Source organism: Clarias gariepinus, chromosome 22, assembly GCF_024256425.1.
Source record: "Clarias gariepinus isolate MV-2021 ecotype Netherlands chromosome 22, CGAR_prim_01v2, whole genome shotgun sequence".
In the NCBI taxonomy this organism is placed as follows: domain Eukaryota; kingdom Metazoa; phylum Chordata; class Actinopteri; order Siluriformes; family Clariidae; genus Clarias; species Clarias gariepinus.
In genome coordinates this window covers 24,197,501-24,223,402 of record NC_071121.1, presented here as the reverse complement: position 1 = coordinate 24,223,402, position 25,902 = coordinate 24,197,501, and the positions used below count along the sequence as shown (strand labels likewise).

Sequence of the window (25,902 nt, the reverse complement as noted above, 5' to 3'; positions counted from 1 at the left end):
CGATTTATCGCCCTAGCCACATCAGCGGTCCTCATGCCTCCCTGCAGCATGCCTAATGCACGTTCACACAGATGAGCAGGGACCCTGGGCATCTTTCTTTGGGTGTTTTTTTACAGTCGGTAGACAAGTCTCTTTAGTGTCCTGCGTTTTTAGAATTGTGACCTTAAATGCCTACTTTCTGTAAGCTGTTAAGGTCTTAACGACCATTCCACAGGTGCATGTTAATTGATTGATTATGGTTAATTGAACATGCATGGAAAACCTTGTTTAAACCCTTTACAATGAAGTTATTTGGATTTTTACAACATTATTGTTGAAATACAGAGTCCTGGAAAAGGGACGTTTCTTTTTTTGCTGAGTATACATACACAAAGCATCAGCTGCCCATATACAACAATGTCTGTAAAAACAACTAATAAACGTTAAAATAGTTAAAACGTTTAAGAAGACATCCTGGCTCTGCAGCACTAATTTGAATGTGTCTAAGAGTTTTGCACAATACTGGAAGTTAATTCTGTTAATATTTTTCCCATTATGTGTAGGAAAAAAAATCCCACTTTTATACAGTGAACTATAAGGGATCAATACGAAATCCTTCTCATCATATTCATAATCATCATCATAATCAGGTAAAATGTTCAGTTAATCAGGACACTGACTTGAGCTCATATCCCCAGCACTAAATGCTGTTACATGAAAATAAAACCCCTCAGGGTGGGAACTAATTTCCCATGTCCGCTATAACAGCATGTTTCTATTTATACATGGTTCAATGACTAATTTACCAGAAACAGCCTTCATAGCCTCTTCAATCGACATTTTAAAGAAGATATCACACAACGTGGACAAACCCCCGGTCAGTGCCACATGCGCACGAGAGTCATCATGGGCCGCTCCGCAGAACTCTAAAGCTGTTCTCATTCACTTTTCCCTCAACTTTCTTTTCAATTAAATGTGAACGGGACACATACAATGACTCAAACGTTTTTATTTATTTATTTATTTAATTTCCCAGGGAAATTGAAATACTGAGGCCTCAAGGACATGTTGTGGTAATTACTCCTTAAAAGCATTCTGCTGTTTGCTTATAATACTCCAAATGCCAAGCATAATAGAGAGATTTACGTAAAAACCTTTTCCCCTTATATGCCCACAACTCTCCGGTGTGCACATGAATAACAGCTTTTCAGACTAAAAATCATTTCTTTTCAGAACAGACAGAAAAAACTCGACATCATTTTTTCTTGTGTATCGTATTCATGGCCGTGTAGGTTTTTTTCAGAGTTATACAGAGTTACATGTTAGGAATGTCTTATACGGTATACTGAATAAGAAAAATCTATACATGTAATAAAACTGTACAGTTGTTGTGTTTGTACATAGAAGATGTTCGTGAAAAACGATTTTTTTCTGTATGTTTGTCTGTTTGTACATTTTAAAGGGGTTTTCAGTGGATCCTTGGTCTGCAAGTGTTTCACCAGACAAGCGAAACATTGAAGTAAATTTTAACTTAGTAAACGAGCGAGGTCTTGAAAAACGAGCAGTTCTGTGGGTAATGGTCTCCCATGCTCTGACATACTGTCACCATGGGTGTGCGCTTAAAGCATTTTTTATTTTGTGTTTATATGTGTGTGTGCATGTGTGTGTGTGTGTGTGCGCATGTTTGAGTAAGAGTCTCTGCTGGTAAACTGGTGTGTGTGTGCACGTGTGTGTGTGTGAAAATCGTCCTACACTGTCGCCCTCTTCCTCCTCCTCTTTTTTCTCAGCCTCAGTCGGAAAGCTGGTGTGTGTGTGTCCATGTGTCTGCGTGTGTGCACTTGTGTGATTGAGAGTCTTCCCCAGTGAAAAAAATATACACTTTAGTGTATTAAAATATACTGAAATCCTCAATAGTACATTGTAAATATACTAACAAAAAGTTGTACCATCAGTTAATATATAAAAAGTATACTAACATCATGCCTTTACCAAATTTAGGAATTAAACTTTAAATATACTTCAAAATAATTGTACTATAGTATACTTTCAAAAAATATATTCTATACTATAAGTGAAATGTTGGTTTAATTTCGAAAGCACACTTATTTAAACTTTCTTTCTTAATGTATTTTTGGTATATTAAAAAAATATATACTCTAAATAATCATTGTAGAAATGTACAGAAAGTATATATTAGTATACAAATTTTCATATATGGTAATCTCAGTATATTTCCAATTTAAATGTACTTACTGTATTCATTTGTACTTATTTATGCTTATATTTAGTGCACTACTCTCTCGTGCGTGCGCGCTTTTAGACTTGTTTTTGCACGCTTAATCTCTCTCTGGCGCGCGCTCTCAAACTCCTTTTTGCGCGCTAAAAAAATCTTGTTGCCCGTTCAGGATTATTTATGTTTGCACTTTTGCACTCTTCTGTGCGCTCACTATCATAAAGCTACATTTGCACGAACTGCAGCAGCGTTAAAACCCTGCAACTATTCCAGCCAACCAGAGACTAGAATTGGTGCAACACCAGCCAATTAAAAACTGGAGGCGGGCAGATTCGAACTGTCTGTTTTCTGATTGGCTCCCCAGTTCTTAACTTCTAGTTTGAATTCATGCCTGAAAGCTGCATCGTTGCGTGCGTTAGTTCGTGTCATTATTATTTTATTTTCATCGCCATGAGGTAAATTTCATGTTTTTTGAGGTAGTTTAAAATTAAGTACATAGTATAAACTATAGAATCTATTGTCTAATGTATCAGTCTCTTTGTAACAGCTAGAATCAACACACCAGGTTTAAACTAATAGTGTACTGTCTTGGTTTAGACAACAGGTTATATTTTAGTTTGGGTTTGTAAGACAGTCTAACATTTTGTTGAACACAAATAAACTATAATACTGTTTTTTTTTAACCTTGTGCAAATTAAATCTGTTGAACTCATGAATAAAATCTGCCGCAGTAATGTAATGTGTTTCAAAAACATCTTCTAGTCTAGAAAATGCATTCAGCATTTGTAAATGATCCCAAACACCTTTAGTTTAATTTGCAATACAGTATTATAGAAGACTGTGTGTACTATATTATATGATGAAAAGGACAGAACTGTCCAAAAAGGACAGTTCTGTCTCAACCCGATTTCTTTTGATAGTTTGTTAAAATTCATTCACAGGAACATCGGATGGGCTCCCCTAGACCGCCATACGTTTTAGATAGGATACAGGATAATTTACTAAAGTGATTTACTGTACAAATGAGGTTTGATCCAATGTGTAAAGGGTTAATGAGTTTGCACAAGTTTTGAGCAAATCTGAAAGGGGAAATGTTTACACAAGTAATTGTGAAATTTCTGGTATGTTTCCAAAAAGCATAGGTGTGGCTGGATTATATCCATCGAGACTGTACTAAATTATGAAAACTATGTGTCTGAGCTCAGCACTTTCATATTGATGATATCTCTGGTAAGCGGCAAAAGGGGGAACTGGAACTTGGTCATGATTTTATTGTTTTTTATTATTTTTCCAACACACAGACAAGGGCGGAAGATGTCCATAGCTTGGCAAATTGAAAAATGAAGAATGACTGGAAATGAAGAATTACTGTACGTAAAATGGATTAACCATCCATGGTGAAACCATCGAACAGGTGAAAAAGAATGGTTATTCAAGTTAATTTTAAATTGGATTGATAGAAATGTAGTATGAACAGTCGTTAGTAAAAAAAATGCGGGTCCGTTTTGGAATATATAACAACCACATACTGTACTGTTAACCACATTACAGTCTGTGAGTGATCATCGCTTGGTGATTGTGTAAAGCCAATGATAAAACTTTTTTTTTTTTTACCTTGTTTGATAATAAAATGAATAAATTATCTGTACAGAATCTTTTAAAATCTTTAAAAATCCCATCTAAGAGCACTTGAATATGTATGTAATATGTAGTAACCTCCTCAGCTCTCTGCTGCTGATTTCAGATTCTCTTAATTGTGTCATTTTGACTCTTTAAACCTTCTGACTGATATAGCAGTTATACTCGAATTGATTTAAAAGTAGTGGTATTAATTTACATTAGTAAAGAAGGCTGTTGAAATCTGACATAAGAAAGTATTTTTATAACCACTTCAATGAACATACATATGGGGAACAAAGCGCGTTGAGGCTTTTACAGAAAAGAAATCATCGACAGTGAATTTGCCAAGGAATGACATGTCCCAATTTTAGCCAGTAAATGTTGCGGAATGCCCAAGCTGCTTTGTATTATCGCTTCGATACACATGTCTGGCAAGAAATATCTTGCAGCTTCAGAGTGGGTCAACTTATTATGGGCCCGCAGCAAGCAAAGTAAACAACTAAGAAGATTTAAAATGACTCGAATTGGATTGAGAACTGTCCAACACATTATTAAAACCTGTAAGGATTTGACTTCAATTTGCTATGGAGCATAAAGGTTGGACTTTGGAGGAATGGAAAATGGTCATGTAGTCTGAAGAGTCCAGATTGAGCCTATTCCAGAGCTTCTTCAGGGTAAGAAGGTAAGCGTATGAAACGGTGCGCCCATCATGCATAGCGTCCACCGTACACACCTCTGGAGGCAGTGTTACGATCTGGAGTTGCTTCAGTTGGGAATAAAATGAAGTGAGCTGAAGATGTTTTGAAGAACCAGGTTGTTCCCTCAGGCATGGGTATATCCCAGACCTTTGTAAAAGGGTGATTCTGGAACCATGAGAAACCATGATGACTTTTTTTTATTTGCTCTCTCTGAAAATACCAAAAAACACCAAGAAACAACACACAGCTTCAATATTCTAAATACTTTCACATGCTAGAAACTTATGGACACTGGAGACTCTGTCTAATGTAAAAAATATTTCTTTATGGGAAACTTCATCATATAAAAAAGTTTACGTTGGCTTTGCTAAATCACAACATATTTAAGTAATAAAGTTATTTATTACTACACCCAACTAATAAAAACGTTGTTGGAGCTTTTGGGGTTTTTCCCACATTGCACAATTTGAGCAACTTGGGGCAGCAGTAGCTCAGTGGTTGGACTACAGTTTGGAAGGTCCCAGGTTCAAACCAAAGCACCACCAAGTTGCCCCGTCGGGGCCCATAAGCAAAGCCCTTTACCCTCAACTGCTCAGATAAATCATGAGATAAACATATAAACATAAATGCTGTAAATTATTCTAAACCGATGCAATCTCAAAATAATAGGAAATTGTCAGCAGACTGATAGGAGGTTTGTCGATTTCGGGAGCATTGTAAGTGTTCTTGAAGGTCTCCATCACGATCCTGTGGAGACACCAGCTTTTTTGGATGATGGAGTGATGTCATTTCAATAATACTTCAACATGCGTTTTAGAGCGGTTTGTAGCAGAGTCTAAAGTACATTGTAACGTTTCATGGCTAATGTGTAGCGAGTTCATAAGGAATTAAGGAATGTGACATAATCGAGTGAAGTTCAATAGGACTTGAAGTGCAAATTCATATCAGTTATAAAGGTGAGGGTAGCTACTATGGATGAGAAACGCCCGAGAGCACACGATATTATCACGATACCTGGGTGTCGGTTTGATCTTTATTGCGTTTCTTAAAGCATCACTATCCAGATTTTTTTTTTCTCTCCAAAAAACGTAGCTAATAATTTGCTCCTAGCACATGGGAATGTCTAAATAGTTTAGAGTGCACCAGTAGGATCAATAAGAAACTGCAACATTTTACTGTACCACCTCAAATGCAAACACAGGTAAATTAAAAAGATATGCTTAAAATTAATGTTAGAATCAGTGTGATGATGCATGAAGTTCCAAACAAAAGTATCACGATAGGCAACTGATGACACTTGACGATGTGGCAAATCTATCATTTTTGCATTCATTTTCATTCAATATGCTTAACTGTTCTGCTGAAACACCCATATCACAAAAATGCATCTTCAACAATTCCACTGTCTCTTTGGGTATGTACAGTTTTTAAGCTATTATCCGTGTAAACTACGAGTGAGACGTGTTTGTGTACAGAAACGCAGAGAGAGTTGCATGCAGTGAGATGAGAACGGTTGTGTGCCGGAAACAGGAAACACAGCCGGATCACATGACCTCTGCTGATCCCAAGAGGCACCGCGTGGGTAGTTCACTGTTGCGGGGTTAAAGGTCAAGAACATCAGGGACTGGGAAGAAGAGGCTCGGTTTCAGCATGGGAAACGTCAACGCAACAAACGTCAGGCTTTTCAACTCTACAGATAGTGTGTACACAGTACTGAACCAACCGATCTGCCATGAGTCATGGTTTAACAGACCACCAGGACAGCAGGAGCTGTGGGACATACAGTATATTGGGGGATAAAAAAAGGAGGAAAGAAAACATAGTAGCTGAACAATACCAAGTTAAAGGAGAGATAATCAGAGTGTGGTGTTGGATAGGATGGAAAGAATATTGCAGGTTTTATACAGCAGGCTTCAATTCTTAAATTTGATTGGTCAGAATATTGATTGATATTTAATAACAGAAGCTCTGACCATGGAAAAAATAAGATAAGATAAATACGATAAGATAAATACGATAAGATAAATCTTTACTAATCCAGAGAAAAATCGCAGACTTCATGGAATCAAAATCTTATTTTATGTTATTTAATAAAGAAAAACTTTCAAAAATTTTCAATATGGTGAATGAGATTTCATTAAACATTTATGAAAACTAAAGTTTCCACTCTCACAGAAAGGCAATCCAGTTTCTCTGTAACATGACAAGCTGATGGATTTCTTGTTTTCAATTCGAAAGAAAAGACAGAGGCCTCTGGCCGAAGTGAACAAATGGAAAAGATAACAGGAACTCTTCCATCACGTTTAAGGCCATACACACGTTCCAAACGTGATATCGCGTTCGTTAATGAAGTAAAAAACTGCTGTTGTAGTTGTTGGTAAATTGCTTTGGTATAAAATCCCAGACCATCCTGTGATTGGTTATGATTAACATGATACGCTGACATGCTTCACTGCTCACATGGGAGAGGCTCTGAAAAATTGTCGCTGCGTTTAAAAATAACTGTCCGATCAGTATAAATCACAGACTTGGTTTTCGTTTGATTACAGACCCAAGTATAATCCTGATAATATCAGCTGCATGAGCCACAATAGATATGGTGTCTCTGCTATGCGTCAGCGTTTGGAGTCGCAGGAGGGTTATTTTTACTCTGAGGGGGAAGTAGGAGCTTCTGAAGCCCAGGAAGGATGCGAAGAAAGAAGAAGGGAAAGAAGGGCCATCTTCCTCCTCTGCCGCCGGGCCGTTTGCCTAGCAGTGTTTGGGTTAAAAATAAGCCATTGTTGCACAGATACAAAAGACAGTCCTGAACAAGTACCTTAGCGTCCGCGACTACTTGAACGTGAGATTGGGGGGTTTTCCTAATGTTAAGGGGCCTCACAAGTCTGAAGTAATCTGTTGGTTCCAGTTTATCTAATTAACAAATGGACAGAATGATCCAGACTCCCATTATTAAAGCCAGAAATAGTCTTGTACGCTTGGACGTGCACCAGCTCAACCGTGCAGTTACAGAGCTGGTTCATGTCCGGTTCCTGGCTGACGCACATTTCCATGGGACAGCCAGATCCCTGTGTGAACGGACCCTCCAGATAAATGGCTTGTATTAATGAAGATATTTGATGACACAAAAAAAGTGAAAAGAAAAACTGTAAAAGGTGGTCTGTTCAAAAGATGGAAAAGCAAAAAAAAAAAAAAAACATACACGTTAGAACATTAGTATCTAGCCGAACAGGCTACACAGAGACTTAATCAGATGACCACCTTGTCAGTAATCTCAGCCTAAGCAAAGCTTTTGTACACTTTTCTGGCCCAAGCTTCAAGGGCTTAATGACTTCAAACACAATGAGCTTTTTCAAAGCAAGCAATCGTGCACATACTTGAGATTAAAGCAACATCCATTAGATAGAAGGTCAGTGCCAAGGCAGATTTCTGTTGAGCGATTTTATCCATAGTACTTACAAAAAGTTTAAAATAGGTAAAAACCTTAAGGTCAGACTCTTTAAGGTCAGACTCATTCATACAGTAGGTTTGATGGCTCCATCTGAGTTTTTTTTTTTTACCATAATGGGAAAAAATCATTCTGGGTTAGTATTCAGTGCTAAAAAAATAGTACTATGGATATGAATATTTTGAAACACCATATTAGTTTGTTCAGTCGGTAACATGGTGCCATCCTGCCCAAGATCTTTCCATTGGTATGTCACAACGCGTACTTTTAAGGACCTCCCCGAACAGCACTCCAACAACCATAGCATCCATGTGGCAGCCATCTTCAATGTATATATATATATATATATATATATATATATATATATATAGTAAATATAAGGGGAGTTCAAGTTAAACTGGGACTTTTGAACACAACACAGTTTATTCATTTCTCTATATAATCCCCTGCCACACTAATGCACTTCCCCCAGTGTTTCACTAGTGCTCGGACACCATCAAGGTAGGAAGTTTTCCCAGTATGTCTGAGCCACGATTGTAGAGCCTGCTTCACATCTGTAACTCTGGCCTTCCAGGAACTCCTTTAATGGAAATGGCTTGGAGCGAGATAAAGGACTGTACGGGGGATATGGCAATAACTCCCAGTCGAATTCCTGTAATGTGCAAGTGCTGTTGGTGAATGATTGTGTGTACAGTTCCCACAGACAGATTATCCATCGATTTTCAAGGATGAAGTGTTCCACTCGCTGAATGTTCATGGGAACGAGTGCAGTGGGCTCCGAGCCACATCGGCTGACGAACGGACTTCTTTAAAAGGTTTGCACCGTTCGAATGTTTTACTGCGGTTAAGAGTCTCATCACCGGGCTGTGCTTGAAGTCTTCTGTTAATATCAACCGTTTTATCAAATCTTCATTCCTGAGAGGTTTCTTAACAAGTCCTGGTTTGACTTTAACGCTCCTCTTAATACACACTTAAAGGGTGAATAAATCATAGTTCCAAATGTTGGCCAAGGGGTTGTAAGGAGAGAATGGTCTGTGGTTGATCCGTGGTTTTATATCTTGGACTGACTTCCATTCCTGAACATATTTCGTTTTTGGCTACATTTATTAATGAGAAAAACGTCCTTAGTAGCTTTGAGTATGAAAATATTATTAATAATAATAATAATAATAATAATATATATATATATTCATTTAAAAGTGTTAGAGAAAGAGAGTGACAGTCATGAGCCATAATAATCCAAGTATCATTGGGTGTGCTTAAGCTGAAATGCACTTGAACCAAACAGTCTCCTTGTGTCAATGTGGGTCAGGAGCTTAGCATAAAACTAAAATGTGACCTGGATTATGATCTCTTCGAAATATTGCTACTCCTGCATTCTAATTAAGAGGAGGCTGCCTACTTAGGGTAAATCTCCAGGTCTCCCAAATGAATGCTGGCACATTTAGAACAATACTGAGCCTCTAAAGAGACACAGGAGGAGAAAATAAAAAAATAAAAAAACACACTGTCAATCAAAATTTATCTACGGTGAGGAAATCCCACCTCCCGTGATTGATTACAGGAATTCTGTCTCACCTGCTGCATGGAGGATGTTAGTTATAAACATAAAACCTAGTGTTTTCAGTGTAGCTTAGCACAACACTAATCGGAAAGTGAATCACAAACAGGAAATTGATAAAGTAGATCAGATCAGCGATTCAGCGCTGTTATTTTAGCAGTGGAAATATGAACTAATCCCAGTAAAAATATTATTTTTTTCGTTTTACCTTTTCTAATTAATATCTATTGGTGCAGATTCATAATCAAGTTAATAAGCGAGTAGCTTATTAGTATCGCTTGTACTCAACATTTTGATTTTACTCATGGGCAGAAATCTATGTAGTGTAAAAGTCTCAATAAATTCTGTCCAGCAGTCGATTTAAGACGCCCCCACAGTTTAACACGTGCAGTACGCGGTATAAACTTGCGGTATATAATCTGGCACCAAACTGCTCATACCTTCACTTCTACTTAACATTTAGATTTTATTTCTGGTGCAGGTTTAACTTTAGGCAGATACTGAAGGGCAAGAAAAGGTTCATTAATTTCAGTCCAGCCAGTTTTGCGTGATGCTGTGACGAAATCTAACTGGACAGACATACAGACAGACAGGTGAATATACAGACAGAAAATTTACAGACTGGTTTCGGGTATAAAACGTAAAGATATCATTGAAAGAGCGAGTTCTGACCAATGTACAAACAAAACCTTTCTTATAAACTGTATACTGTACTGTATATTCTACAATTCTGTTCACCTGATGATACTGAAAGCTTACAAAATTCATTTAAAGTTATCAATGCACTATGCAATGTTATGGACACATTCATAGTGAATGCGTATGATATACACTTTTTTTACAAGACACTAGACACTCTTTGGCTCGCTAAGTGTTTGTTTTGGAACCTAGTTTTATAGTTTTCTTGGAACCATCTCAAAACCTCAGGGTTCAACCTAGAAGCCTTAAGGACTTAACCCACCAAAGACAACAAACCATAAATCATATAACACCTTGTCCTAAAAACACCTAATATAATGTAAAATTATTAAAATGATTGGATGTTTTGCTACCGCAATGTATCAGGCGGTACAGTGCATTCTGTCACGTTCAGTCTCAGCTGTTGTAGCTCTGGGATTCGGCGCAGAAGGTTGAGGGTTCACTTCCCAGAGCTGTCAAACTGCCACTTGCAGGCCCTTGAGCATCTTTAACATTCAGCTTGTACAGCGATGCTGTAAAATTTCTGACCCGGCATTCTGACCCTGACTTCCTTCCAAGCTGGGATATGTGAAGAAAAGCATTTCAGTGTGTTGTACACGAGGGATGTAATAAGTCATTCAGAACCAACGGATAACACGTACTAAACGGATACAAATGCATATACAATCAGGAGCATATCTGTGTCTGGTTATTTGTCCCTCTTTCTATTCCAAAATAGGATTTCCTTAAAGGAACCCAAATCCAGTATGTGGATTGGCCGATTAGTAATGACATCATTGCTTACAAACACAGCCTTTGGTTGGACTACAGAGATTTCAAGATAGATGAATGGATGGAATAATTCGCATTTGATTGCTAGCATTATTTGTAATATGGCCCGTATCATGGCCCTATGTAATGAGATCACACTACGTAGGTTAAGCCTGTAATAGAATATAAAAACAACCCTATAAGTTAAATTATATATTTTTTAAATGACCATCTATACAATTAGGTATAGATGTAATTAATACGATTAGAAAAAATTCTTGCTTGTCTATTCAAGCACAATTATGACCTCAATAAATGTAAAACTGCTAGGATCATGGAGATATTTAAAGCACTGTTTTTCCGGCATTAAGGCCAGATCTATTTTAAGATAAAATTCGAATCCAGATGCAGAAATCCAAGATAAAGATAGCGGCATTGCATTGCACCTTAACCGTGCACATGTATACAATGCAAATACAATCTTTTTCTGATCAATCTAATAATGTTATTTAAAAAAAATAATAATAATAATTACTTATAAATATTAGAACTAGCATGCATAGTTATCCTTTTCCAGGCATTTACGGATTTATGCAAGAATCAAGTTCACAGCATTTCTTTTTATTCCTGAAAGACTAAATTCACTAGTGACTCGAGAGGATAGATGCACTTTTCTTGATATGGATGTGTATAAAATACCCAGTATACCCTGAAGATTTCTAGATAACACAAATAAGGGTTTGAGAGCCGAGCTGGAAAGATGCCCTGTTTGATTTCCGAATCTATTTTTGCGTTAGAAGAATGCCCCTGAAGGCAGAATGTCCCCAGAGAGTTCAACGAACAAACAAAGCGTATGCTTCGATAATGCTGCATTTTCTCAATGCTGCCCATAAAGATAAAAAAAAATCAATAATTCAATAATTCAATATAAAACACAAAAGCATGTGTGAAAAGTGAGCTGGATTGTAACCGCTGCAAGTGGAACTGCTGAAGCATCAAAACAAAGGCCTTTGTTACATCCTCAAACATTATTACTATGCCATATATCATTGTGAAAAAGGGAGCCACTCCTTAATTAGCACACAGTATGCAGCACACACACACACGCGGACAAAGAGCTGACGCAAGAACAACATAAATTATAGAGAACGACAGCAAAACAAAAGCACCAAATTGCTTTATTTCTGTAATCTATTCTTCAGTTGAACAGAAAATGGCAGGCGATGCATAATAGTCAAATTATCATGAAAAATCATCGTTTTTGAAGAATCTAAAAGCAAATGATACAGCTGTGATTCATCAGCGCATTGAGTGAAAGCATGAGCGATCTGAAAAGAGTAATGAGATAATCACCGAAACATTCCGTACAAATCGGCACGGAATTAAAGACCATATTAAAGAAACATGATCGATGATGTGGAGCAGTGAGGAGTCACTTTTCCTGCGCTGATGTTTTGTTTTACAGCTGTTCATGTTAGAGAGAAACCATAAAACATAAACACTAACTCAGTCGAGACTTTCCCATGGAGGAGAAATTACTGCCTGTGACAAAGCTGTTGTTAAAGCTCTGACAAAATAATCAACAGTTTTTTGTTTTTGTTTTTCCCTCTGATGAGTCTTTCTTTCCCTCTTCAGCCCCTCGTTCAGGCGCTCATATAGCGCTCTGTGTTCCTTCCTGTAGGTGTTACTGTCACTTCATTCTGACACATCTACGCATGTTTTCCGATCCTATCTGTTATTATTCTCACGGTTCGCCGTGCTGTTACTCGATTAAGCTCCCCCTCATATCTCGCTGAATCTTAACCTTTTCTTCTCTTTTCTTTTCTTGACTCTGTGGCTTTTGTTATTTACACTTGGCAGTCTTTGCACCATTTCTAACCGCACCGACAATGGCTTAAATCTGGCCACCGGCGTTTGTTCTACAAATCCGTCCCAGCCGTAGGACACTCCGAGTGGGCGCCTGTATATATTACTATTGTAGTGTCTCGTTTCCTCTTGTAGTGGACGGCTAAAAAGGGGAAAGAGTTTTTTTTTCTTTTTTTTTTAACTGTTTCACAAACATCATAAAGCAAACTGTCACCATGGAAAGAAAGTGACATTGTTTTTCTGACTTTTTTTTTTTTTTTTTACAAATTGTTTCCATATGTATAAAAGTTTGAATTTTTTTAAAGTTCATTGTGTTTTTCAAAAACATTTGGGAGCGTGCTTTTATAGGACAAAAACATAAATGGTAAGCCCTTTTTTCTATAGCATTACTTGTTTAAGTGTTTTATTCCTCTTCCATCACATCAGAAGATTTCCAATATTTACTTTTTTATAGATTAATGAATGGCTGTTCGAGTCAAACCGGGACTTTTAAGAATGCCACAATTTTAAACTGCCTTTTCAACATTCGGAGTTCCTGGGAGGCCAGCTTTTCAGGCAGTCTGATCACAGCTCTGAAATCATAATACCTTGATGGTATCCATGTAAAACAATGGGATAAATGCATTAGTGTAGCTGATGGTGTAGATGAATTAGTATAGCTGTTTTTTAGAGAAATAAATGGAATTTTTAACTCTCATAACTGTGTTCTGTCCCGTTTGTTGACTTGAACGCCCCTCATACATTCATTAATAAAAGTAAAAAATGTAATAAAATATCAATCATCTGTTTTTTTTTTTTTCATTAAAGGGAAAGGCCCATTAAAGGTGTTCCTGGGAGGCCAGCGTTTCAGACGTGAAGCATGGCAGGGGATTATATAAAGAAATGAAGGAAGTTTAGGAGAACAAGATGTAAACTGTTTTTTCTTTACAAAACTTTTTAGGTAAAAAAAAAAACAAATCGAGTTTACTTAAAGTCACAAAAGCACAAAACTTTCTCTTTAAAGACTACAAAGTGCTGACACTGGACTCGAGACTTTATTCCAAACTGTTTATACAAGATAAAAAGATTCATTTTTACAAGATAAAAATGTCTTGCTTATTATAAGATTAATATTATGCAAAGCAGACAACACGGCGAACCCAGTGATCAGATTGGAGTATAAATACACATTTCACACAATAAATCAACAGGTTTTATTCTATTAAAGCAAGATCAGAGAAGTGACAGCTCTGGTTATAGTTACTTTATATAACAAGTGCAATCTGATATCTAATCAGAGGACATTCATATGGCCAGTGAATTCAAAATAATGCTTTGATTTCTTTTCCAGATTTTTTTTTTTTACTGATTATTAAACGTAATGATTGATTTTGCAAATAAACAAATAATCTGCAAACGAAATGACTTAAAAAAGACTGGAAGAATAGGATAAAGCAAAACAACTTGTGAAAGCTGGTGTCCAAAAGTAGCACACAGCTCCTATTTATATCGCAGACAGCTGCCTGGCAGGGAAACTGTGTCCTGTGGTGGAGACTGGGTAAAGAGACTCCGGAGCACCTGTGATTTCTGTCCACCACGTCCTTGAAACCGGTGGACATTGCACAAGTGGAGTCTATAACACCAAACATCAAAATGCATTGTACTGTTGCACTGTATTATATTTCAAACCAGCAACATACTCAATCTAAGCAACACTACCGCAACTATAAGTTATTTTAAGTTAGATTTTTTTAGGTACTGGATTTATTGGTCTTGATCTCAAACTCGCCCAGAAACACATCAGTTCGAACTATGACACTGTTCAACCAAAAACTCTTCCCAGTAAGTTTTAAACACTCATCTTGCACAGGACATGTAAGAAATTCTCCAAACTTTTATATTTCACAATTTACTCGATCCATGTAATAATATCATTACTCAAATATGCACAGTAATATTTCAGCTTTTTCTTTTTTGTTTTTTTTGAAGCCAGAGAACTGAAGTTTCCACTCCTAGGATACAATGTTTATCAAAGCCGCTATAAACACTGTATTTTATTTATAGGCTCAACTGAACTTTTGTTCTGGACTATTTCAACTAAAGTGACTCAATAAGACTCAATAATAATACTATATAATGGTTAATTATATAATACCTATTATATTCCAATGATGGAAAGCACAACAGTTTCCCTTACTGTAACAATACATAAAATGCACATGGACCCCACTGGTGATACTCCGGATCCCACTTAGACAAACATGGCCATGACTTCTTACTGAACTAATGAAATGGGAAACATCTAATAGCGCAGATGCCAAGTTCCTTAATAGTAATACGGTACAGAGGATGTACATGTATTTAGGCTGAATCCCACATGGCCAGTAATTTCGATTTAATTGCAGGGATTATATATAGAGCTTTTTAAAATGCTACACTAAGGGTTCACAAAATTTTAACTCCCAGTGAGGCCTTTAACCATAAAATGAATGCATTGCCTGCCCCCCCAAAAGTATTATATTACTTTTGTCTTGTTCTCTCCACTAACAGAACAGATCCGAGTATAAATTTTTTATAGATCTGTCTCAGTGAGAGTCTTGACATGACCATATTAATAAAGGATAATAAATAGAGATGATCTGATGGTCAAGGCATCCTTCATAAATAACTCGCCCCAGTTATTCCGACCAATAATGTCTGTAGATAAAGATACTCATGCTGAAGATGCTTAATTGTTTAATTTAATTGTATGAAATGCGTGCTGTTATAAAAATCCAAACACCAAATTTTAGCTTTAAATATATACACCACTATCTATAAGTGTCAATAGGAAATATAACAACTTCCAAAGAAGCTAATGAGGATGATGATTGCAATGAGTTATGATTGCCAGCACTGTAACTACAGTAAGTTACAGGGCATCACACAAAGAACCTCTTGAATATGCTTCACCTACCCCCGAGGTTCCTCAGAGGGCACTTTAAAAACCTTAATACCAGACTGATTTTCAAATCTTTAACAGGCCGTTCGAGTCAAACCGGGATTTGGGATGAAATTTTTGGTAAATGAAGGCTTTTGACATTTATAGGAGATTTCAAGCACAGGAGTCTCTTTTTGCCCGTGATATTTTGAAATTGATGGATAACTTGCAACCGACATGCGGAAGAGACGCACATGTCTGTGGGAAACTGTAAGCACAATCGTTCCCGAATACAACTTGCACATTACAGGAAGTCAACTGGAAGTTTTTGTCACATCCCCCATACACCCCAGTCCTGACCTCGCCCTGGGGTTGTTAGAGGTTTTCCTGGGAGGCCAGCGTTTCAGATGAATGTAATAAAACGCTGGGATAAGGGCATTAGTTTACCAGGGGAATATATCCATCCATCCATCCATCCATCCATCTAGGAACTTCTGTTGTCGAACTAGGGACTGTGGATGCCAATGGTGATTGTTGTATTTATTCCCATTGTCACAACTGTGCTAGGATTCAACATTTATACACGCATTCACACACTACTACAATTTGTGAACGCCAATTAGCCTAATCTGCATGTCTTCCAGAGCACCAGGAGGAAACCCACCAAGCACTGGGAGCACATTCAAAATCCACGCACACACAGACCCCAAGGTGGGAATCGAACCTGAACCCTGGAGGTGCAAGGCAACAGCGCTAACCACTACACCCCTATGCCGCCTAGGGGATTTTGAAGAGGTATTAATGTCGTTTTTAATTTTCAGAACTGTGTTCTGCGCAATCAAAAGTCTAGCTTTGACTTGAACGCCCCTCACACTTCCACGACTCCAACTCATATGACTTACTGTATGTCACAATTTTTAAAGATCCCAAGCAAGTTGCACTTATGTTAGTTCATATTCCACTGTACCATTAGATGATATGATGAATCTTAATTTCTTTCATGCATGTGGTGTAGCTTCAAAAGTCCTTCAGGAAGAGCTGCATATTAAAGATGCACAAGTGGAAACAGGTTGGTCGTAAGGTTAACTGTAAGATGCATTCACACTTCGCTGCCATCACTGAATGTCCGCCCTATGACGGGTTATAATAACCTTCCTAACAGTGCACGTGAATCAGACTGAAGTTTTTAAATCCATTTAGACTCAGCAGTGAATTCAAGTCGAATCCCAGTTCAGTAAACTTACCGTAAGAACGAGATGTTCAGCGGTTGCTCCGCGTATATCCCGTTCCCGTGAGCATGCTGAAAGCGCGCGGCTCGAGTGCGTTCCGTGCGAGCGCGCGCTGATGTGCTGCCACAGTACGTTCACGCGCTCCCAGAAATAATGCCCGGGTTGCCAGATTGGAGCGGATTTATCCACCCCAACTCAAACACACTGCAGCTCTACATCGCCGTAATAGCAGGACTACAGTATTGTTTTTACTTCTACGAGTAACAAACAAAAAAAATACAGGTAACGCTCAACCAATGATGAATTATTAAATCCGTTTAAGAGGCATTTCCTTTTTTTTTTTTGGAGTCATTCTACAGAAATGATGCTGTCACTATTAGTTTATCTGATGCCAAATAATTAAAATTAACAAAACAGAAACATAAATTTCAAAAAATATAATATGTACGTATTTTCAATCACGATATACACTTTTTTCTTTAATGTTCGATATTTAATTGTAGCATTTTGTTTTAATTAAAAACAACTTCAAAGAAATTGCTTGTTACTTTGATCATACATCAAAGCGGGACCATATGCTTTTCATCTAAAGATGTTCTTTTCATGAAATAAATCTCCCTCATTCACTCATCGTCTGTACAGCTTCATCCTGTATACGGGGTTGCGGGTGGCCTGGAGCCTATCCCAGGAAATTTAGGGCACGAGGACGGGTACACACTGGATGGGGTGCACACACAGACACTCAATCACACACTACAAGCATTTTGGGAATGCCAAGAGGCTAATCTGGATGTTTTGGGAGGAAACCCACCAAGCATGGGGAGAACATGCAAACTCCAGCAACACAGACCCGAGGCGAGAATCGAACCCGGACCCTGGAGCTGCAAGACGACAGTGCTAACCACTAAGCCACAGAGCCACTATGAATAAAGTCTAAATAATTGATTCAAATTAATAAATATCAGTCACCGCAAACCATGTCATCGGTGTTACTGTTATACAAAAAGAGTTTTATTCAGAAATATATTTAATAATTTGAAATTCTTCCTGCATCAGAGGTTATTATATAAAGAGCACCGGACAAATGCAAAACCTATGTTAGATGTCTCAATTCATTTGTTTAGAAATGTCATGATTTATTAACGCACAGAATTTAAACATAAAACTGAAGACATCTAATAATTAATTGATTTTTTTATAAATGAAAACCATGTGGTTTTACACATGGAAGCCATTTTGTAAATAGTTGTAGTTTTTCTCTAAATTGTTATTGGTGTTACTGTCATTGGTGTTACCAGGAGAAGTAACACCAGTTATTAAATGTATAAAATTTTTACATGTATTAAATATTTAATGTATAATGTTTTTATGAATTAAGCTCCGCTGTGGATTCATAAAGCTTAAAGGCAAGTTGTTGCTATTTTGTGAAATAATTTTTATCATTTCAATTCTGCCTTTTTTAATTACCCATAACAGTAACTGTACTGCAGTTGCGTCTAATACTGTGCTGCTCTGGTGTGGTGTGATTTTTTATGTAAGGAGATGTTTATTCAACATTTGTATGAGGAGGTCTGGAGTGGCAGAGAAGTATGTTAAAGTGGTGCAGGACATGTATAAGAGCTGTAAGACAGTGGTGAGATGTGCTGTAGGTGTGACAGAAGAGTTCAAGGTGGAAGTGGGTCTGCATCAAGGATCGGCTCTAAGCCCCTTTTTGTTTGCTCTGGTGATGGACAGGATGACAGATGAGGTAAGACAGGAGTCTCCATGGACTATGATGTTTGCAGATGACATTGTGCTTTGTAGCGAGAGCAGGGAACAGGTGGAGGAAAATTTGGAGAGGTGGAGGTACACTCTGGAAAGCAGAGGAATTAAGGTTAGCCGCATCAAGACAGAATACATGTGTGTAAATGAGAGGGACCCAGGAGAAACGGTGAGGCTACAGGGAGCAGAGGTAAAGAAGGTGCAGGACTTTAAATACTTACTGTAGGGTCAACGGTCCAGAGCAACGGAGAGTGTGGAAAGGAGATGAAGAGGCGAGTACAGGCAGGTTGAAATGGGTGGAGAAAAGTGTCAGTTGTGTTGTGCGATAAAAGAGTATCAGCGAGAATGAAAGGAAAGGTGTACAAGACAGTGGTGAGACCAGCGATGCTCTATGGCTTAGAGACAGTGGCGCTGAAGAAAAGACAGGAGGCAGAGTTGGAGGTAGCAGAGCTAAAGATGTTGAGGTTGTCTTTGGGAGTGACAAGGATGGATAGGATCAAGAATGAGTTTATCAGAGGGACAACCCACATTAGATGATTTGGAGATAAAGTCAGAGAGGCCAGATTGAGGTGGTTTGGACATGTTCAGAGGAGAGATGGTGAATATATTGGTAGAAGGATGCTGAGGTTGGAACTGCCAGGCAGGAGGTCTAGAGGAAGACCAAAGAGGAGATTTATGGATGCAGTGAGAGAGGACATGAAGTTAGTTGGTGTGAGAGAAGAGGATGCAGAGGATAGGGTTAGATGGAGGCAGATGATTCGCTGTGGCGACCCTTGAAAGGGAACAGCCCAAAGACAAAAAAGAAGAAGAAGAAGAAGAAGAAGATGTTTATTCAACATTTATGCAAGGTCTCCGGTGTCAGCACTTTTTCTATTAGCAAAGAAAAATGTAAATGTTAAAAAATCATTATGTTAATCTTCATAAACATTTAAAAAAATTTTTTTTATCATTTTAAAATATACACTGATCTTCATAACACAGTGGCTTTTTTATGCCTTGGGTCTGCCTGTGTGGAGTTTGCATGTTCTCCCAGTGTTTTGTGGGTTTCCTCGGATCGGATTTAGGGCTGGAGAATTTGGTGACATCTTCAAACCATTCCTGAACATCCACATGAAAGGTAACATCCAAGGTTTCCCAGCAGAACATTTCTTAAAGCATCACACTGCCTTTGCCAGCTTGATTTCTTCCAATAGAGCATCTTGGTGCCATCTCTTCCAATGGGCAACAAACCATGATTCACTGTAAGTTCTGACACCTTTCTATCAGAACCAGCATTCACTTTCTCAGCAATTTGTAATACAGTATCTCTTCTGTGAAATCAGACCACATGGGCTAGCCTTTGCTCTCGATGTGCATCAGTGAATCTTGGGTCTCCATGACCCTTTTGCTGGATGTTGGTTTTCCTTGGACCACATTTGGTTAGTAATAACCACTATACCACAAGCACCCCACAAGACCTGGCATTTTATCAGACGTCTGTCTAGCCATCACAATTTGAACCTTGCATGTATTCTTAACAATAAAGAACTTATACTTCAACCAACCCACCAATAGTTGAAAATGTTTCTGCATCAAAGTTTTGATTTCTTTTTGCTCGAACATTTCCAGGGTTCAGACGCACACCAACTGGTTACAGATTCTGTGATTGACAGAGAAGACAAGCAATTCCCCTCCCACTCAGTAAGTACTTCCCTGCGATAGAGTGAACATTTATCTAATGCACTAGGTAGACATATTCTTGATGGGCTTAGATCGTGAGTATTTTTTTTACAATACACAAAAGAATCATTTCCTCTCAACACTTGCATAATGTGGGAGGAAAATGTAGCGTACTAAAGAACCATGTATCAAAAGATATGTTTTCTTTAATAAGTCCCACCCTGTTTGCCTGGGGTGAGGAAAATACAGAAGGATATTGCTTCATTTTTTAGACGAGTTAAAGAAAAAATGGAAGTGGTCCAAACAGAAGTGGTCTCGGGATGCAATTTAGGACAATTAACTTTAACATTTGCACAAATCTCACAAAGGAAATCCCACAAAGGCACTCACGGCAAACAGAATTTTTCAAATCTACCTCAATTTTTTTTATTCCTAATTTAAAATACACTTGGTTTAAAGTAAACCTGGCTGTTAATAAAAATGGTGCTCGAATGAATGCTTTGGTGGGGGGCGGGGCACGGGAGTGGAAATGATTTTGTGCTGGTCATTTGAATGTTTTGTATAACTAACTCACGTTAACGCTGCAGTAATCATTTCATCATGTCTTTGCTGAATATTTCATGACCTCTCGTTTGCTTACGCAATTCAATTTCATGCTTCACTTACCAGGAGAGTTCATTTGGTTGTTTTGCTTGTTTGCTGTACAGTTTATTTCTGATAAAGTCATTATTTCTGCATCCACTCATATCGACCTGATTACTCACTCGACTCGACTGTGCGATTTTTACTTATTCATTTATTATTATTATTCTTTTCTGTGTGTGTGATTTTCAATTTCCTATTTAATGCACCACAGCCTAAAACACAATTTTATGCAATTTTGCCCCCTATTGGCCACATACACACATCCCATAACATAAAAGCAAAAAAAAAAATAAAAAATCAAAGAAGAAGAGACAATAAAGCAAATAATATATTTTTAAGGAACATTATTTGGTTGATTTTGTTTAATGAAAAGGGTGTTTAATGTCTTATTTCATTAATATTGTCCATATTGTAAAAAGTTAGGCAACTGGTTACTGTTAACACTGTCGCCTTCCACCTTCAGGGTCCGGGTTTACATTAATTCCTTTTCGGGTTTGATTCCGGGGAGAGTTTGCATGTCTCCCCATGCTTGGTGGGTTTTTTCCCACAGTCCAAAGACATGGTAGCGTGTGAATAAGTGTGTGAGTTTGTGTATGTGTGTGCCCTACAATGGATTGTCACCACGTCCAGGGTGTACCCCACCTCGTGCCCCAAGTCACCTGGGATACCCCATTGATCATGTGTACAGGATAAAGTGTTATAGACGATGAGTGAGTGAGTGTAAATAATTATGAATAAGTACATCTGTGTTACTATACAGAACTAAAACTAAAAAATATGTGTCATTCAATTCTAATATGATAGAACACTTATTAAAAATACAAAAAAAATAATAAATTGTGCAATGCATAATCAAATCTCGTTTCCAGTTGTTAAAATATTTGGAAAAGTTGCTTAATCAGAATACACACATGAGAATTTGATGATTTATATTCATCTAATGATTAGGAATTTAGTATTGCTGGGGGTTAAATAAAACAGCAAAAAGGAAAGAAAATGTTGGAGGAGGTCTGCGCGTTCTCCTCTCCAGCTGTCGTCATTTCATTTTATTATGTCTCCTGCAGAAAAAGGATAAATAAAGTTAAGCTAGTTTAAATGCATGAACAACAACAATAAACTGAAATGTGTGTATGTGTCGTGTTTATCATGCTATTTCATTATAACATTAAAGCTTAAGGTTTTTGTAGCAACTCAAGATATTACTTTATCATGTATAGTTCTAGTCAATGTGATGTTCGGTACTACTTTGGTAGTCAGTGGAGCTTTGGATATTGGGGGGGTATTTGACACGGTGAGGGGTCTTTGCTACTCATCTCATTGATATTTTTATTAGCCAGGGACCTTTTGGTACTCAATGGGGTCTTTGCTAGTTAGTATAGTCTTTGGCACTCCGTGCAATATTTGCGGCTCAGTGAGGTCTTTACTGGCCAGTGATGTCTTTGTTATACAGTGGAATCTTTGGTACTCAGTGGCATAATTGCTTGTCAGTGAACCCTTTCGTGCTGAGTGAAATCTGTTACTCAGTGGGGTATTTGCTGAGGGTTTTATTACTCAAGGGAGTATTTGGTATTTAGCTGAGTATTTGCTAATAGATGATGTATTTGCCAGTGGGGTCTTTGGTATCTCAGTGAATTAAGAGCTAGTGATATCACACGGTGCATTGGGAGCTCAGAGGGCTTAGTGATCAGAAGGTCAGTGGTTCAAGCCACAGCTCCACCAAGATTCCACTGTTGGGCCTTTGAGTAAATCTCTAACACTGCATGCCCCAGGAACGCTTTATCATGGCAGACTCGGTGTGTTAAATCTCTGAGCTACTGATCCACCATTTTGCTGGAATATGTAAAGAAAAAACATTTTACTGTGCAGTAAAGTAAGTGTGATGAATGAATAAAAACTAAATTAACTGACATCACTTTGATCCTGGGTACCCAGTTGTGTCATTGGATAGTCAGTGGGATATTTGGTACTCAGTAGGTTGTTTGGTACTCAACGAGATGCTCCATGGTCAGTTTGGTTACTGAACTGGAAAGCTTGCTGAATGACTCGAGATGAGTTGGCGGATCCAGCGCGTTCACATTATCACCTTTTCACACGAGTCTAACTACGAAGCATGGCTCCAGCACACTTACTCATCCTCTTGTGGAACTTCTCCTCTTGTGTCTCTATCCAGGAGGTAAGGTGTGTGGCCGGTTGCTCTTTAACTGGGCAGTGTACCCCTGCAGCAAGGAATGAGCTCGCGCAATGCCTGCACACACCTGAGCTTTCTGAATGCATGGTTTGGAGTTGAGGCTGCATGCCATCTCAAAGGCCCGGGTGAAATCCTCACAGCCTTGCTCGTACTCAGCCTTGACACAAACACAAGCAAAAAAATCAGAGGAGAAAAAATCACCCGGAAAAGACAAACCACATCCTTTCTCACATCCACACACACAGCTGTTCTTTCTTACTCTGGACATGTGTAGGGACCCCAGGCACATGTAAGCATCCTGTAGGTTTTCATGCTGATTGTTCTCCCGACAAACCTCAAGATATTTCTGTAGATGCTTGATTGTGTCATTTATTTTACCCTCACTACATGACAGACACACAAAAACGCACGTCAAATATTACACGGAGACAATATGTACGAAATAAAAACAGTTTGAGTCGTGCGTTTAAAGAAAAATCAGTATAGTGATTTGATGCATCCAGACACAAAGCAGTTATTGCTATATATGTATGTGTGTGTGTGTGTGTGCACCTTTTCAGGGATTTAGCAATGGCCTTTTGGGCTTTGCCGAGGCTCTCCATGTCTCCCAGTGCTGTGGAGATCTCCATGAACATGCTCAGGAACTGGTAAAACAAAACAGTTTCATAATGTGTTAGTGTATGTGTGAATATGTTTGAGCTGGTGTGTGTGTGTATATATAAATACACTAGGTCATTAACCTGTCTAGCGATTGTTTGATTGCCCAGGCTCTGATAGGCCAGTCCGATGCTGTACGCCGTCTCGCCCTCCATTTTCTTATCACCCGCTAAAAAAATAGGGGGAAAAAAAAGAATAAGGAGATCGGATAGAGAATAAGGAAAGATGAGAAAATGTTTGTGTTTCTTTTGCTCTATCATGTGATTTTTCATTATTATTACTATCAGCATTATCTTTGATTATCTTCCGTGTTGATGGCGTGTGTGAGAGTGTGACTGTGTGTACCTTCTTTAGCCATCTCGTGGGCCTGCTTAAGGAGCCGAATGGCTTTCTGATATTCTTCATGCTTCATCTGTCTTTGTGCCAGCAGCGTGTAAACCCTACAGAGACTTTCACGTGCACGAGACAGGTGTGCGCGTCTTGCTGCAAGGTGGTGAAACGTCTCAAAATGCTCTTGCGCCAGTTCCAAATCTCCTGTAATACACACAGACATAGACAACTAAATTGTGCATGTCATGTCAGTATAAACACTACAGAAAGCACAGTTATAGAAAATTCATCAACTTTCTAGATAATATGTAATATGAATAGGTAATATGAACTTCTTTTATGCCCCCCTTTTACTGGTTATGTGCATATAATTCATACAGTATATATAAGTATAAAAGTTTTATTCCTTGCCTATATATTAAAATTTCGACAAAAACTTTTCAAGAGTCAGGTCAGTAAATTGAATCAAGCTTCACAAGCACCTCGCTCTAAATACAGATGTCCGAGGTGTTCACTGGCCTCCGCCTCCCTCCTGCCGGAATCCATCTTGACTTTGCGGGCGGCTTCCAGGCTGAGCTCGTAAAAGTGATGACGCAGCCGCATGTCCTCTGGCTCGGAGAAAAACCTCGCCAGAGCTGAATAACTCTCATACACCTCCACAAATTTGTCTAGACAACGAGAAAAATGTGTACATTAATTACCTTCATCCTTATTCCCATCAGTGATCAGAGTAGCTGTAGCATTACCAGCTCTTCGTGCAACCTCAGCGCGGGTCAGGTGCTCTTTCAGCGTCTTCAGTTTGTCCGGTTGCTCCTCCAGAGAGGGTTTCAGACACAGCTCGTTGTCCGGACCCATGGCTAAGCGCTGTGACTTACAGCGCTGCAGCAAAGAGAAAAACTCTTTAAAGGAGAGATGAAATCCTTCCTGCAGCATGGACACACAAAGATTCTGGTGCAGACTGTGACGAGACCTGGGGGAAGAGAAAAAACAAACAAACAGAAAAAACATATAAAATCCCAAAGGTTACATACTGTAACTACTCTGTAGTCCATGCAGATAAATATTGTGCAAAAATTTATGAATACAGAATGTTCAAATATTAATTTGTACCAAAGGCTGTGATGTCACCAGTGTGAGAAATAGGATTTATTTAGCAGCTTCAATAAAAAGAATAATAAAAAAAGAAATCACAAATTTCTGATTGATGGTACAATATTGAAGATTGTAGTTTTTTTTATTTATAATTGTCTTTTTTTTTACACTGAAGCAGGTTCAGGTGGCACGGTGGCTTAGTGGTTAGCACCATGGTCCTGAACCTTCAGGGTCCAGGTTCAATTCCCACCTCGAGGTCTGTGTGCATGGAGGTTGCATGTTCATCTTGTTCTTGATGGGTTTCTAGTCAAAGACATAAAGAGGCTAACTGGCTGCCCAAAATGTTTGAATAAGTGTGTAATTGTGTATATGTGTGTGTGTGTCCTGGATGGATTGGCACCAATCCAGGGTATACCCCTAAGTGACCTGGGAAAGGATCCAGACCGCCCACGACCCAGTAAAGCAGTACAGACGACAAGTGAGTTAAATAAGTTCCTGATTACGAAAACTCATATGAAATAGTGTGAGACTGTTGAGTTGTCCTGCAGTGCCATCTACTGGCCCAAACATTAACTTTTTTTTCATATACTG

At 38.4% G+C, this 25,902-nt stretch overlaps 3 protein-coding genes across 3 annotated transcripts in view; 1 reads left to right on the top strand and 2 right to left on the bottom strand.

Moving 5' to 3' along the window:
• calcrl2 (calcitonin receptor-like 2) overlaps positions 1 to 17,224 on the bottom strand; it is a 30,239-nt gene extending 13,015 nt beyond the window's left edge. The window contains exon 1 of the mRNA XM_053481892.1: positions 16,995 to 17,224. The gene's annotated coding sequence lies outside the window, so the exon portion shown is untranslated. The remainder of the gene's footprint in view (positions 1 to 16,994) is intronic.
• ednrab (endothelin receptor type Ab) overlaps positions 3,425 to 25,902 on the top strand; it is a 48,351-nt gene continuing 25,873 nt past the window's right edge. Inside the window, exons 1-5 of the mRNA XM_053481893.1 lie at positions 3,425 to 3,626; positions 16,395 to 16,545; positions 20,349 to 20,420; positions 23,793 to 23,879; positions 25,720 to 25,789. The gene's annotated coding sequence lies outside the window, so the exon portion shown is untranslated. The remainder of the gene's footprint in view (positions 3,627 to 16,394; positions 16,546 to 20,348; positions 20,421 to 23,792; positions 23,880 to 25,719; positions 25,790 to 25,902) is intronic.
• Positions 21,397 to 25,902, bottom strand: part of ttc29 (tetratricopeptide repeat domain 29) — a 7,327-nt gene continuing 2,821 nt past the window's right edge. Inside the window, exons 3-10 of the mRNA XM_053481894.1 lie at positions 24,966 to 25,189; positions 24,702 to 24,887; positions 24,235 to 24,423; positions 23,973 to 24,058; positions 23,785 to 23,876; positions 23,492 to 23,615; positions 23,174 to 23,389; positions 21,397 to 22,102 (exon numbers count right to left, since the gene is read on the bottom strand). Of these exons, the coding sequence (XP_053337869.1) occupies positions 23,207 to 23,389; positions 23,492 to 23,615; positions 23,785 to 23,876; positions 23,973 to 24,058; positions 24,235 to 24,423; positions 24,702 to 24,887; positions 24,966 to 25,189 (1,084 nt within the window). The 3' untranslated portion in view covers positions 21,397 to 22,102; positions 23,174 to 23,206. The remainder of the gene's footprint in view (positions 22,103 to 23,173; positions 23,390 to 23,491; positions 23,616 to 23,784; positions 23,877 to 23,972; positions 24,059 to 24,234; positions 24,424 to 24,701; positions 24,888 to 24,965; positions 25,190 to 25,902) is intronic.